The sequence below is a fragment of the Taurulus bubalis genome, assembly GCF_910589615.1.
Source record: "Taurulus bubalis genome assembly, chromosome: 21".
Taxonomy (NCBI): Eukaryota; Metazoa; Chordata; class Actinopteri; order Perciformes; family Cottidae; genus Taurulus; species Taurulus bubalis.
Window position 1 is genome coordinate 2,782,560 of NC_136609.1, and position 12,549 is coordinate 2,795,108.

The following is a 12,549-nucleotide window of genomic DNA, read 5'->3' on the forward strand; positions in this document are numbered from 1 at the left end:
TGGTTGCTGTGAGGTATATGATTACAACACTAGAAATGTGCAACATATACGCACAACACTGAAGTAATAAAGCCATGAAACGAAATTATAGCACTTTCTTTAAAACAAGACTCAACTCAAAGGATACGTTTGAAGATATTCTTCATATTACTGAAGAAAAGACTTGAATAAAGTCTTTTGTGTGTCTCTATACGCCTTATTTATCTGTGCTATGGGGCTCCATTATTGGGCAAAAACTATTAAAAACACATCAATGAGCAACTTCTTCATCACTCTGAACACACATTGTAGTTTATTTTGACTAAATCTCACAAACACCGCCCTGCTGCCACAAACACTCACTAGACTAGAGCACCAAATGCGGACTAATCTGCCGAAGAAAGTAGTCCCAAACAAAACCTCCTTTTCTTCCTGTTTGAGAAATGTTTTCTAAAAACTTTTTAACCAATAAGTTTTAACCAATAAGTTTTGGGCTGACGAGAAGAGGGAAGTCAGTTCACTAAACTCACTAAAACGTCCTCGCTGTCCATCCAAATGAAAGCGGCCTCATCTCAGGTGTGTGTGTGTCCTTTCTCTCCGGCAGGTGACCGGTTGGCTGACTCCACCTTCGCACTCGTGTTTGGCCCTTGAACTCCTCTCTCACGTGACCACGCCCCTTCCTTCACATCCAATCCCAACATGGAGCCCATCAAGGTCCAATCAGAAGGTGGACTGAATGTGACCCTCACCATCAGGCTGCTGATGCACGGCAAGGTACACAAAAACACACACAGGAGGGTCCTGTGACCTCCTCTTTCTGGCTTTTACTTCCAATTATCAGAAAATAGATTATTCCAATACACCCAACACTGTTTGTTTGTGTTTCCGCAGGAGGTTGGAAGCATCATAGGAAAGGTATTTATCACACACACAACAAGCAGAGCATGCAAAGCATCACCACGCCTGCAGGAAACACTTCATAATGTGCCCTTTTCTTTACCTGCAGAAAGGAGAAACCGTGAAGAAAATGCGTGAAGACGTAAGTAGAACTGTTCTGCAAATATTGTCGACACACATTATGTGTTTTTCCCTCTCATAATGATGTGTTTTTGACCCGTAGAGCGGCGCCCGCATCAACATCTCAGAGGGGAACTGCCCCGAGCGGATAGTCACCATCACCGGGCCGACAGATGCTATTTTCAAGGCCTTTGCCATGATAGCCTACAAGTTTGAGGAGGTAGAACGCTCGTCTTATAACCTGCAAAGCACCACTTCATACTGAGTCAATAGGGAAGTGTGGGAGGAAGTATGCACGTACTTTACTGAAGTAAAAGTACAAATATCACACTGTAAGCACTGTTGCAAGCAAAAGTAACCAGGACGATGTATTTCATCATTAGATTATTATTCATGCATAAGCAGCTTTTTATTGTAGTTTGTTTCAAAGATAATATTTAACTATTTCGTATCAAACAGCAACTTATTGTTTTCCTTACAGAGTGATCTGTTGATTATTTCCTCCATTAAAAGGATTTCATTGATTGTTTTTGACACTTTCACAATGTTTGTTTTGTCCCAATACAAAACTATAAAAACTATTTAAATTATCCTAATAATCAAAAGGAAAAAGGTGCAAATCCTCACATTAGAGAAGCTGGAACCGCACAATATTTTCAATTTTTCCATTAAAGTACAAGTAGGAAGTTACATGAATAGAAAATACTCAAGTACTACACACAAGTACACATCTGAGGTACCTGTTCTGTACTCGAGTACAAGTACTTGGCTCCAGCCCTCCACCAGCATGCTTCATCGTCTGTACCGACTCGCCTCCAAGTGGAATACAAAGCAGGCTCGGCCCGCTATGTAGGACAGAAATGTGCTGATCTAACCTTGCAGCACCCTTTGAATGTGGGCCAGGACTGCGTTTGGATTTGGGTGTTGAATCAGCACCCAAATAAAAAACTAGAGCGTCTCCCAAACACGACGCGTGAACCCGAGCTACAGGAAGCCAGTTCAGAGGATTCATTATCAGTTGAAGTGTGGATAACTTGCATATTTGCCTTGTTTTCTACACTTTCGACCATGTAACGGATGTGTTTGTCTGATAACCGGCTCTCTGCTGCCCTCAGGATATAATCAACTCTATGAGCAACAGTCCAGCCACCAGTAAACCTCCCGTGACCCTGAGGCTCGTCGTCCCGGCCAGCCAGTGTGGCTCCCTCATCGGCAAAGGAGGCTCCAAAATCAAAGAAATGAGAGAGGTAGCGTCTCAAATACCAATACAAATTGAGATATTACCACATTCTGCAACCAGAATACTTCTTTTCTTAAATGGTGCATCCATTAAGATTTAAATTCAGCATATTTCCCAAACAGAAATTCAGATTGAATGAAAGTTCTTCTGACCTTTAGTCCACAGGAGCTCAGGTCCAGGTTGCAGGCGACATGCTCCCCAACTCCACCGAGAGAGCGGTGACGATCTCGGGGGCCCCAGAAGCCATCATCCAGTGTGTCAAACAGATATGTGTGGTGATGCTTGAGGTACAGAAGGGAGGGGGGACATGGAGGAAGCCTTATTTACACTCAAAATGGAAGATATAGTAGTTTGATTACAATTATGAGCCAAATAAACTCACTTGCTACGAGTAAAAAACATAATTTCCTGTTAATTATGCGTGTGAAGGCAATATGAATGGCGGACTCCACCACTAACAATGAAAACGGCAGAACTATGCAACTATATACGAGCAAAGAATATAACTTCAACCCAGCTAGATGTTTGATCTGCTGCATCAAAGGCTCTGTGGTAATAATATACCTATTTCTGTGATATTTACTGCAAACATAATTTCACAAATGATGTATTTGATTCGTTTTTGTTTGTGTTTTGACATCTGAAAAGCTAGCCTTCATTGTATTGCTGCAAACACATTTTCCCAACTACTAATAAAGCAGAAACTAGCAACACAGTCCTTTAGGGACATGCCAAACCATAACAAGTCACCATGCTTTAATCAAAAGGGCTCCACACTTTGCAGTTGTCTCTTTTTCTTACTCCATTAATTTGAACTATCTGCACAGCCAGTTCTCCAGTGGGCCGTCATGATGGCACCAGCCATGGATGCTAGGAGATATGTGACATGACTGTAAGTCTCCAGAACGTGGACTATTTAAAAACAAGATATGTTAGACAGTGTGAACAGTAGCGTCATCATTATCCAGTTGAAAGTGATGTTCCAGGTAAATCCGATTTGGACATTCGATGTCAGCATGAACACGCAGTGAAGAGCACTTTGTGTCACAGGATGTCTTCCCCAAAGGCACCGCCCCTCTATGGTTTCACTTTGTGCAACTCTTTCTCTCTTTCTTTCTGTTCTAACACTCTCTCCACATCTCACCCCTTTCTCCCCACCCCCCACTCTCTCCTCCTCTGCTCTCCTCAGTCCCCACCGAAAGGTGCCACAATCCCCTACCGCCCCAAGCCTGCCTCCACCCCTGTCATTTTTTCAGGTGGCCAGGTAAGAGCAGACCCACTGGGGGCGTCCACGGCCAACCTCAGCCTCTTACTGCAGCACCAGCCACTGCCTGTTAGTGTCACGCCAGGTTTTATTCACTTTTCCCCCCTCCCTCCCTCACCCTACCCCCACACCCGACTAGCATGAAACCATCACTGCTGTTACTGTGCCCTCACTGTCGCCCGTCACCTGCAGCCACCCGAACCAGAACTGGGTTAAATGGAACTGGGCCTGTTAGTTGATGAGAACTGAGGCGGGGAATGGGCCTGCATGGCGATTCTAACTGGACAGAGCAGAAAAACACAACTTTACTTACAAAAAAGCACTAAAAACAATACAAATACAGTTACTCTAACTTTAATATTGAACTAGCTAACGTACCAATCTTTATTTCTGGGCTAACCCATCTGTTAGCAGACAAACATTTGCAAAAAACGTGACCCAAAGCAGGAGAGCAACAGCTAGAGACAAGCTAGAGAGGCTAAAGGGGAGCATCAGGTTCAATCAGTAGATCTGCAAAGGAAGGAGCACTAGAGGGACATCTAGTGGACTGGAAGTGAATGACAGGAGATGAGGACAAACAAAAACACTAATATTCATGGGAAGAACATCTCACATCCACTGCAATCCTCAGGGCCGCTACAAATTATTCATATGCATTGCTTATTATTCAATTAATCTTATGGTCCACAATGAGTAAGAAGAAGAGGAATCTGCTATATTTGAGACAAGAGATTATTCATCTTTAACCTCCTGTTGTCCCCTTGTAGTTTCCCTTAAGAAGCTTTAAATTACCTTTAAAAAACAACAACTATTCAGTTTACGTTCACACAAAACAAAGAAAATCTGCAGCTCTCACAATTAAGAGGCTGCAAAGAAGTCTTGATATTTCTTGATAATCAACTAATTCATAATTGGTTGATCAATTGCTTCAGTGCTTAATTTGACTACTTTTCTCACGCTTCTTGTTACCTTATTGCGCTCAGATTATCCAAGACTATATATATATATATATATGAATGATCACAAGTATTCTCATCAATTCACAGGTATACTAGCCAGTATATAATGTTTTAATATGTAAAATGTTCTACACAGGACATTTTTAAAAAAGAAAAACATTAATCGTTTCTCTCTTCTGAGGCGCTACATGTTATTTCCTGTGGTTACAGCTCTGGTTGCCGTCTCGGCCGATAAAAAAACATAAATTTAGCTCAGTTCTGACCTCTGTGGCACCGATAACTCACATCCAATAGGTCGAGTCCCAACACTCCTCTCAGGGCCGCTCCCTCCCTCCCCACTGTCTGAGTTGTCCCTTATTGGTTTAATTCAACTGGATCTGATTGATGAACAGTAGGAGAACCAGACAGGGACTCTAGTGCATGACTTTTATTGTAAAAATACAGCTTAAATCTATTTTTAAAACTAGTCTGTAGTCTGTTTGTGTTGTAGAAATGTCTGTTTTTACATGTAGTCGTATTTTGTTGCATAGTTTTAGCTTAACAAAAGTTTATTTATTCCAGCATGTGTTTTGTTTTATGAGTAGTTTTGTTTTTTTAACGCAAAACAAGATGACAACACGCTCTTCTCCTCTTGTTTGCAGGCCTATACCATTCAGGGACAGTACGCCATCCCTCATCCTGACGTGAGTGCTCTCCCCAAGAGGCAGTCCTCTCTGCACTCTCTCCATTATTCTGTCTGTCTGCATCCACTTCTCTCTCCTTGAGTCGCTAGCTCTTTACTCTCTTCTTCTCCGCCCATATTAATATTAACTGTTAATATTAATACAGCTCTTTTTCTCTGATGTGTACTTCCTATTTCTTCAAACTTTTCTGACCTTTGTTTAATATTAAACCTCATGGGGCTTGGTCTGGCGGCTGGTGGTTTAAACCTTTATATAGTATAGTATAGTATAGTAATGCAGGCGGAACTTGGTTTTCTTTGTTTCTGCTTTCAAAGACAGATGGAGTTTCCCATTAAATAGTTTTTAAAACTCTCAGTTCTCAACTCCAAAACATCTTCACGGTGATGAATTTAAATTTAGTTCAGTGTCTTCAAACTCCATGAAATGAGTTATCGGCTGACAGCAATAAAGCAACGCTCACTCCATATACCGCTGTGGTCACACGGGCAATTTGACAATTCGCATTGATCGTCTAATCACAGTTAAGCACTCATAGTTAGGGATGGGTATCGTTTTTTTTTTTTTTTTTTTCGATACCGGTGCTAAAACGATACTTTTAAACCGATACCGGTGCCTAAACGGTGCCTGAACCAATACTTAAAAAAGCACAAAACGACGATTGACAACATTAAAGAAAGGTACCCAACCCTACTCATAATCAACAGGGCGGACTCGCTTTGTATTTCTCCACGTGGCACGAGGGAGTGATTCTTGCATCCAGCACTTCCAATGCCGCTTCTTTATTCCCACGTCTTCTATCTGTGCTTTGTGGAGACGTAGGTGCTGCCTAAAGATGATGTTCCATGCAACAAAACAAAATTGTGAATTACGATCCGAGGAAAACGCATTTCGTTGTGGATCACGTTCGGATCAAGCATGTTATCCTGTATGCAGACGACATGTGAATATCTACGATAGATGATAGATTATTTACAAAAAGAGTTCTTAAGACATCCTTGCAGTTCTCCCCCTCCAGTCTCAGGCCAAGTCCTCAATGAGCCTCTTCTCTCTCTCTCTCTCTCTCTCTCTCTCTCTCTCTCTCTCTCTCTCTCTCTCTCTCTCTCTCTCTCTCTCTGGGTCTTTGTCCTTCACCTGTCTGTGTTGTTACTTCTCCTCAGATCCTCTCTCTACTTTTGTAGCCTTTCGGACAGACCTGTGTGTGTTTGTGTGTCTGTCTGGGTGTGCGTGCGCGAGTGTGTATTTTAACGATGACCTCATAGCACTGCTGTCCTCCTCCTCCCCCCCTCAGCAGTTGAGCAAGCTCCACCAGTTGGCTATGCAGCAAACCCCCTTTAACCCCCTCGGACAGACCACCCCTGCCTTCCCCGGTACGTACCCACCTACACGACGACCCTCTTTACCAAAGCTCCTTCTCTCGTTTTTACCTGTAGAGACAAAACACATTCTCTACCTCCGTTTCTCTCTCTCTCTCTTCTTTTCCTGTCTCTGTCCTTGCTTTTCTTCTTCTTCTTCTTCTCGTCGTTCTCCTCCTAATGGTCTCTGTGGTGCACTGCCATCTTTGACATGGCCTGCTGGTGGTCTGCTCTTGTTGATGTTGAGGTTTCTTTTGTTTCTTCGGTGTTCCCTTTAGTCTCCTTTGTTCAATAAAGCAAATGCCTCAGATTGTTTTATTTACCCCCTTTTAGAAAGTAGAACTTTGAGGCTGTAGTTGTATAGTGAGTGTGTGCAGACTCGGCTCAGGGCTGAGCCAAACTTCCCAGTGACTCAGACATGCAACTGGAAAAAAAACTCCGGGACTACAATGTGCCAAACTCTTTATGTCCTCTTCCTTCCCTCCTCTCTTTCCGTGTTGGTCCTTTGTTCAGCAGCAGGTCTGGATGCCAGTAACCAGGCCAGTACTCATGAACTCACCATTCCCAATGATGTGAGTACATTTATCAGAATGTGTACAAATTCTTCATACTTTTCATTTTTCCTGACAACACCTTTACCCAAAATGAAAGATTTCGTCAATCTAAAGACAACATCGTCGACAGTATTGAAGGAAAACTGTGACTTATTCAGCATTTTTGATAAATTGTGCCAATTTGTCTGCCATAGTATCTTAAAGTAAAACACTTCTTTTAAAGCCTCTTGACAGCGAACCTTTCAGAGAATCCATTAAGGTCAAAGTGACTTTCATAGAGAGATTAGAAAGCTGCACCAAACAGAAACTAAGCCCGACTGTGATCAGAATCTTACTGCCATCACAACACAAATTCACAAATGCTGTTGGACCACGATGTCAAACAACCCTGGTTTATTATCCTTTAACGTGGCTTCTTGCTGAAGCTTCCAGCGGTACAATCTGACAGCAGATCAGCCGCGACCATTGAGAACTCCTTTTCCACGGCAGAGATATAGTACAGCCAAAGGCAGTTAGCTTCGTAAAGTGAGTGTCCTTAATGGAAAAGACTTGTTGGAGCAAAGTAAGAAATGTTCACGTTACAGCTGAAAGGTTTGCTTTGACTGGCTCGTGCTCTCACAGGGAGTCCAGTTGAGTATCTTTTGTGATTCCGGCCATCCTAAGTCCCATCCCCATTTTCTTCCCAGCTAATAGGCTGCATAATCGGACGTCAGGGAACCAAAATCAACGAGATCCGTCAGATGTCTGGGGCGCAGATCAAAATTGCTAATGCCATGGAAGGGTCAGCGGAGCGCCAGATCACCATCACAGGGACCCCCGCCAACATCAGCCTGGCCCAGTACCTCATCAATGCAAGGTCAGAACCCAACGGCAGTTAGAGTCCAGTAAAGTCGTATTCCAGAAAGGCATCAAATGGCGATTTTCTGTCTCGATACCAAAGCACGAAGCATCGGTACGATGGCTTTAAAGTGATAACAAAGGGTTGGATGTGTTTACATTGAAGTTAGACGCTCAAAACATCTGCTCGGTACGTGAACAAACACATAACTTTCACCCAGGAGACCGCTGTTAGTGCAAAAGGTCAATTTAACCGAAGTATCGTAACGAACGTACCCAACCGCACTCCTTTTAGTGACACCAAAGACGGACCTGGTGTGTTTAAAGGTCATGAACCAGCGTCCGTTTGGGATGAATTGGGAATGAGAGCAGTTTGTAAAGTCTGGACTGAAGCCGGCAAATGAAACGGTCAAGAGAAGTTGGACAGATGTAGATGTGCAAACGATACAAAAGCTACTTTATGTTTGCCCCAAATTCGGGGTTAAATGCAACTTTAAGAAAATGTGACTTTAACGCTTACTTCCCAATGATCCTCCTGTAGGTTCAGAGACGTGGCGGCCATGTGGAACGACCCAACTTCCATGACCACATCCTGAGATCCCTGACTGGCTCCTCCGTTTGGCCCTTTCCAACGACAGACAACCCTGATGAAGCCCTTCGGACTCTGGTTCTGGCTCTCCGAAAACCCTGACCGCCTTCCTGCCCTGGTTCAAAGTTGTTTATATGTCAGGGAGGGTTGAGCGATCATTTTTATTTCAGAGAGCCAAATTAAATTAAAAAAAATAAGAATTACGAAAAAGGAATTCTTCGTTGATTAGTTTTTTTTAGAGAACTGTTGAAGCATGTTGAATGTTTATTAGGAACAACTTGTGTTAATATTTTTCTTCTTCTTCTCTATCTATTGCTTTCTCTTTCTCTCTGTCAGTGCTGCGTCATATAGAACATCATTAAAAGTATTAACTTGTAAAAGATTGAGAATTTTTTGTAGAACGTAGTTATTCGCTTATTGCAGCTGCGCAGTGATGCTATCGGCAGAGTGTGTGGTGGGATGTAGCCAAAGTATCAAATTTTGATAATATATTTTGAAAAGAAAAAAAATCGGACTGTTCTGCTTTTGTCCTAATTTGCATCGTCGTCTTCTTACGAATCCAATCTCTACCCGCGACTCTTTGCTGCATCACATGACCCTTTTAAGCCAATGGTATCACTCCTAGAGCCTCCCTTCTCGTGTTCATTTCCTATATTTACATTATCGCTTATATTGCATGTGTTCAATGTCGTGTCGTTGTGCATTTCAGTAAACCTGTTCAGTGTTTGTGTTCCTTCCAACGTCAGTATTATATCTTTGTGCTTCCGTTTTTTTCCCGAAAACTTTTTCAACATTTTTGGCCACTCACGTCTCGTCCTATACTTCCTGCCCAAATTAGAAACTTTCCGACATAGCCTCCTTCTATCAACACCGATTATTAGTATTTAGATGCATGAATGGAAATTAGTGAAAAATTAGTGGCTAAAACACTAACTGAAAATTAAAATGATTGTTTACTAACTTCTTACTATACTGTATTTGTTTTGTACAAGGACTTTTGTGATTTAGCACATTAGTCGACTACGCGGCGCTCATGCAATAGACTATTCAACACTTTACTCTGAACTGCCTCTGACGTGGGAGGAATTAGTTGGACTTAAAAGCCAAGTGTTGCGTCCAAACCTTTTCGGCTTCCTTCCCTTGTGTTGGATTTTTTTTTTTGGGAGGTCCTCGAAGAAAGCTTTTAAAAGGCAGCGGAAAAAACAAGGGAAAGAAGCCGACTCCTCACGCCAAAGAGGCCTGAACGTTTGGGCGAAGCCGAATGGTATTTTTAGGGGCCAAGGAATGTTCAGGGGTTCATTGGGGGGGCGGGGGGGGGGGGACCCAAGGGGGTCTGGGCGGACGTGACCACTCAGTCTCTTTTTCAAGATTGTTCATCTCGTCTTTTTGTTGTCACACGGTTGATTTGACGCTTTAGGTTTGAATGTCTTTTTATTGTCAGCAACTTCATGGTTTTTATTTGAAAAAGGACAGGTTGGATGACAATTCCTGCTTCACTGGTTTTCAGTAACAAAACCAGCATGTATTTATTTATTTATGGTGTGGTGATGCACATATGACTTGTTTTGGTTGTTGATAATGAAACTTAAGCTAAGTTAGTTTTGTCGTATTGTATTTAATTTGAGGGGGAGGTGTGGATGCTATTTGGTATGGTTCAGTATTTCAACCATCCCTCACGTGTTTTACTGATGAGGATGCTCTGAATACTTTTGGACAGCTTGAGTCGTCTCATTTCCGATCAGCTGAGCTCAATTAAGTTTTGACATAATACAAACAGCTGTTGAATGTTATTGTCGAATCACATTATCTACTGTCCAACACAGCAACATTCTGCATTTCCAGTGTCTCAATTTCTTCATAAATACCACTACTTCTGTTTTATTTCTAATAGCTTAAAGGAAATGTTTGACATTTTGGGAAATATATATATATATTTTAATTTCTTGTCAAGAGTCAGATGAGAAGATTGTTTAATGGCACCTAAAAAGCTCAAATTAACATGTTTGATCTAGTTTGTTAAATGGTTAACAGTTACCTCTTGTTTTCAGTCTTCGTGCTACGCTAAGGTTATCTAATCTAACCGTCCCCTGGTTTTAGCTTCATAGTTAGCAAATAAAGCAAATAAAACTCTGATGGCTTAAAATATAATGAAATAAGTAACATTCTTGACATCAAGCAACCAGCAGAGACGCCAGTTAGTTAGTGGTCTGGACCAGGAAATAGTCCGGTTCATAACCGCTGCTTTTATGTGGATTTGTTGTTTTTACAAAAACATACAAGATCCGCCATTTTCATTTTGAATTAGCGAGCTTTAGAAATGCTGGTAGGCAGATTATGTTACGTTTGAACAGAGCTAGGCTAGCTGTTTCCCCTGTTTCCAGTCTTTATGCTAAGCTAAGTTACCCAAATGCTAACAGTAGCTTCATATTAATAGTGCAGGGATGAGAATGGTTTCAATCATCTCATCTAACTCTCTGCAAGAAATGGAACCAACATATTTTCCAAGAGGTCAATCGTTTGTGTAACTTTGGGTCTGTAAATTGACAAATGCTGTATTGCTATACTGAACCATGCATCGTCGATGATTATTCTGCAATAATTCTTACATTTTGATGTGAACTCAAGTAGTAGTGCTAGCATTGAAATTATGAATTTGTGTTTATTTTTATTTTGAGTTGTCATAGCTTGTATTTCAATGGGAATGTTTGTCAAATGAATCAAATTGAATTGTGTTTTTTGGGCAAACTTGCTTTTTAGAACAGTTAGCTAATACCTAAGAGGGCTTTCTTTCTCAACTGTAACAGTAAAGAACATCCTCAAGGGTATAATGGCTTTTATACAACTGTTATCAGTGCATGTGTACCTTTGAAATGTTTTACTCAAATTGGTACACATTTTATAAGCATTAAAAACATAGAAAAACAAGGATTGCTAATGCTAATTAGCATAGTTTGCGCGTGCATTTGACAAAGATCTTGTTGTGTGATATGAATTTGGTGGCTATGGCAGTGTGATTTCAATAACATCGATATTCATGTGTTACTCAGTGTTTGAAAACTGTATTTACATTTGTGTATATGCCTGAGTATACTACAACTTTGAAACTGCAACTAATGCAATAATAGGGTGCAATGTGCAATTATTTATTCAGTTATTATTAGCATAGATACAGGAGAGCTGTGTAGCTTATTTAAAAAATTTTTTTTTTTTTAAATCCACTTTCCATGTAGCAGCAACAGCAGGAAACAAAAAGAATGACTAGACATGTTTTTTTTTCAGCTTTTCTTTGTGTGTATTGCACTTTGGGGGGAAAAAAGTGATAGGACTTTGTAACTATTTTCGATTGATTTATTTGCTATGTGCAGATCTATATTAGTTGTGAGTAATTACATAGGTTTTAATTTCAAAGTGTTGGTAAGTATAAAAACAAATAAAGTTTCATTTTTTTCTTTCTGTGACTTGTTTTTCGTTGGTTTCTCTTTGCATATGAACGACTGCAGATCATTTCTACACGATGTCTGTGCACATCAAGGCCGATGAACCATGAGCTAACATGGGCGGTGTCAAGCAGAAATACCCCAGAGGCACCGCTAATTATTGGATGGCAAAGTGATTACGGTAATAGGATGATGAGGTTTAAATGGGAATCTCTTCTTTTTTTAATAAGATAGATGTGCAATTTTACTGGAAAAAACACTAAAATCTGATGAAAAGGGCAATTAAATTATTGTCTAAACTCCAAAGCATTGGGGACCTTTGTGAAGTCTTATAGGAATAGCTATCACAAAGCATTAACTATTTATATTTACTATATTCATACTAAATAGAGAATGATAAGGGTGACCATTCCAAAAGTTGCTCGCTCACCACTTGTATTTCATAAACAGGCAGTTATTAAAAAGGGAAACTCCACCAATTTAGCTTTGCACTTCTATAACATTATCCTTTGTTCTGCCCATATTTCTCCTATACATCCACTTCCCTCTCTTTGTATAAGCTCCCTCCTCAAACTTTTCAATCAGTGCAATTCCTATTCATCAAACTTTTATTATGTTCTGCATGAACCAGCGACACA

At 40.9% G+C, this 12,549-nt stretch overlaps 1 protein-coding gene across 4 annotated transcripts; it reads left to right on the plus strand.

Annotated features, from left to right (window-relative positions):
• Positions 1-678: 678 nt before the first annotated feature.
• Positions 679-8,481, plus strand: LOC306752824 (poly(rC)-binding protein 3-like; the record flags this gene model as incomplete). Of its 4 annotated transcripts, none has more annotated exons than XM_079236628.1 (12): positions 679-753; positions 871-894; positions 986-1,018; positions 1,100-1,216; positions 2,112-2,243; positions 2,395-2,523; positions 3,426-3,569; positions 5,101-5,142; positions 6,431-6,509; positions 7,008-7,066; positions 7,735-7,904; positions 8,427-8,481. In XM_079236628.1, the coding sequence occupies 12 exons, from the start codon at positions 679-681 to the stop codon at positions 8,479-8,481; spliced, it is 1,059 nt and encodes a 352-aa protein (XP_079092754.1). The 4 variants fall into 4 exon arrangements, with proteins under 4 accessions (XP_079092754.1, XP_079092755.1, XP_079092756.1 ...); XM_079236629.1 differs by having other exon boundaries at positions 7,014-7,066; XM_079236630.1 differs by having other exon boundaries at positions 6,434-6,509; positions 7,014-7,066.
• Positions 8,482-12,549: the final 4,068 nt, after the last annotated feature.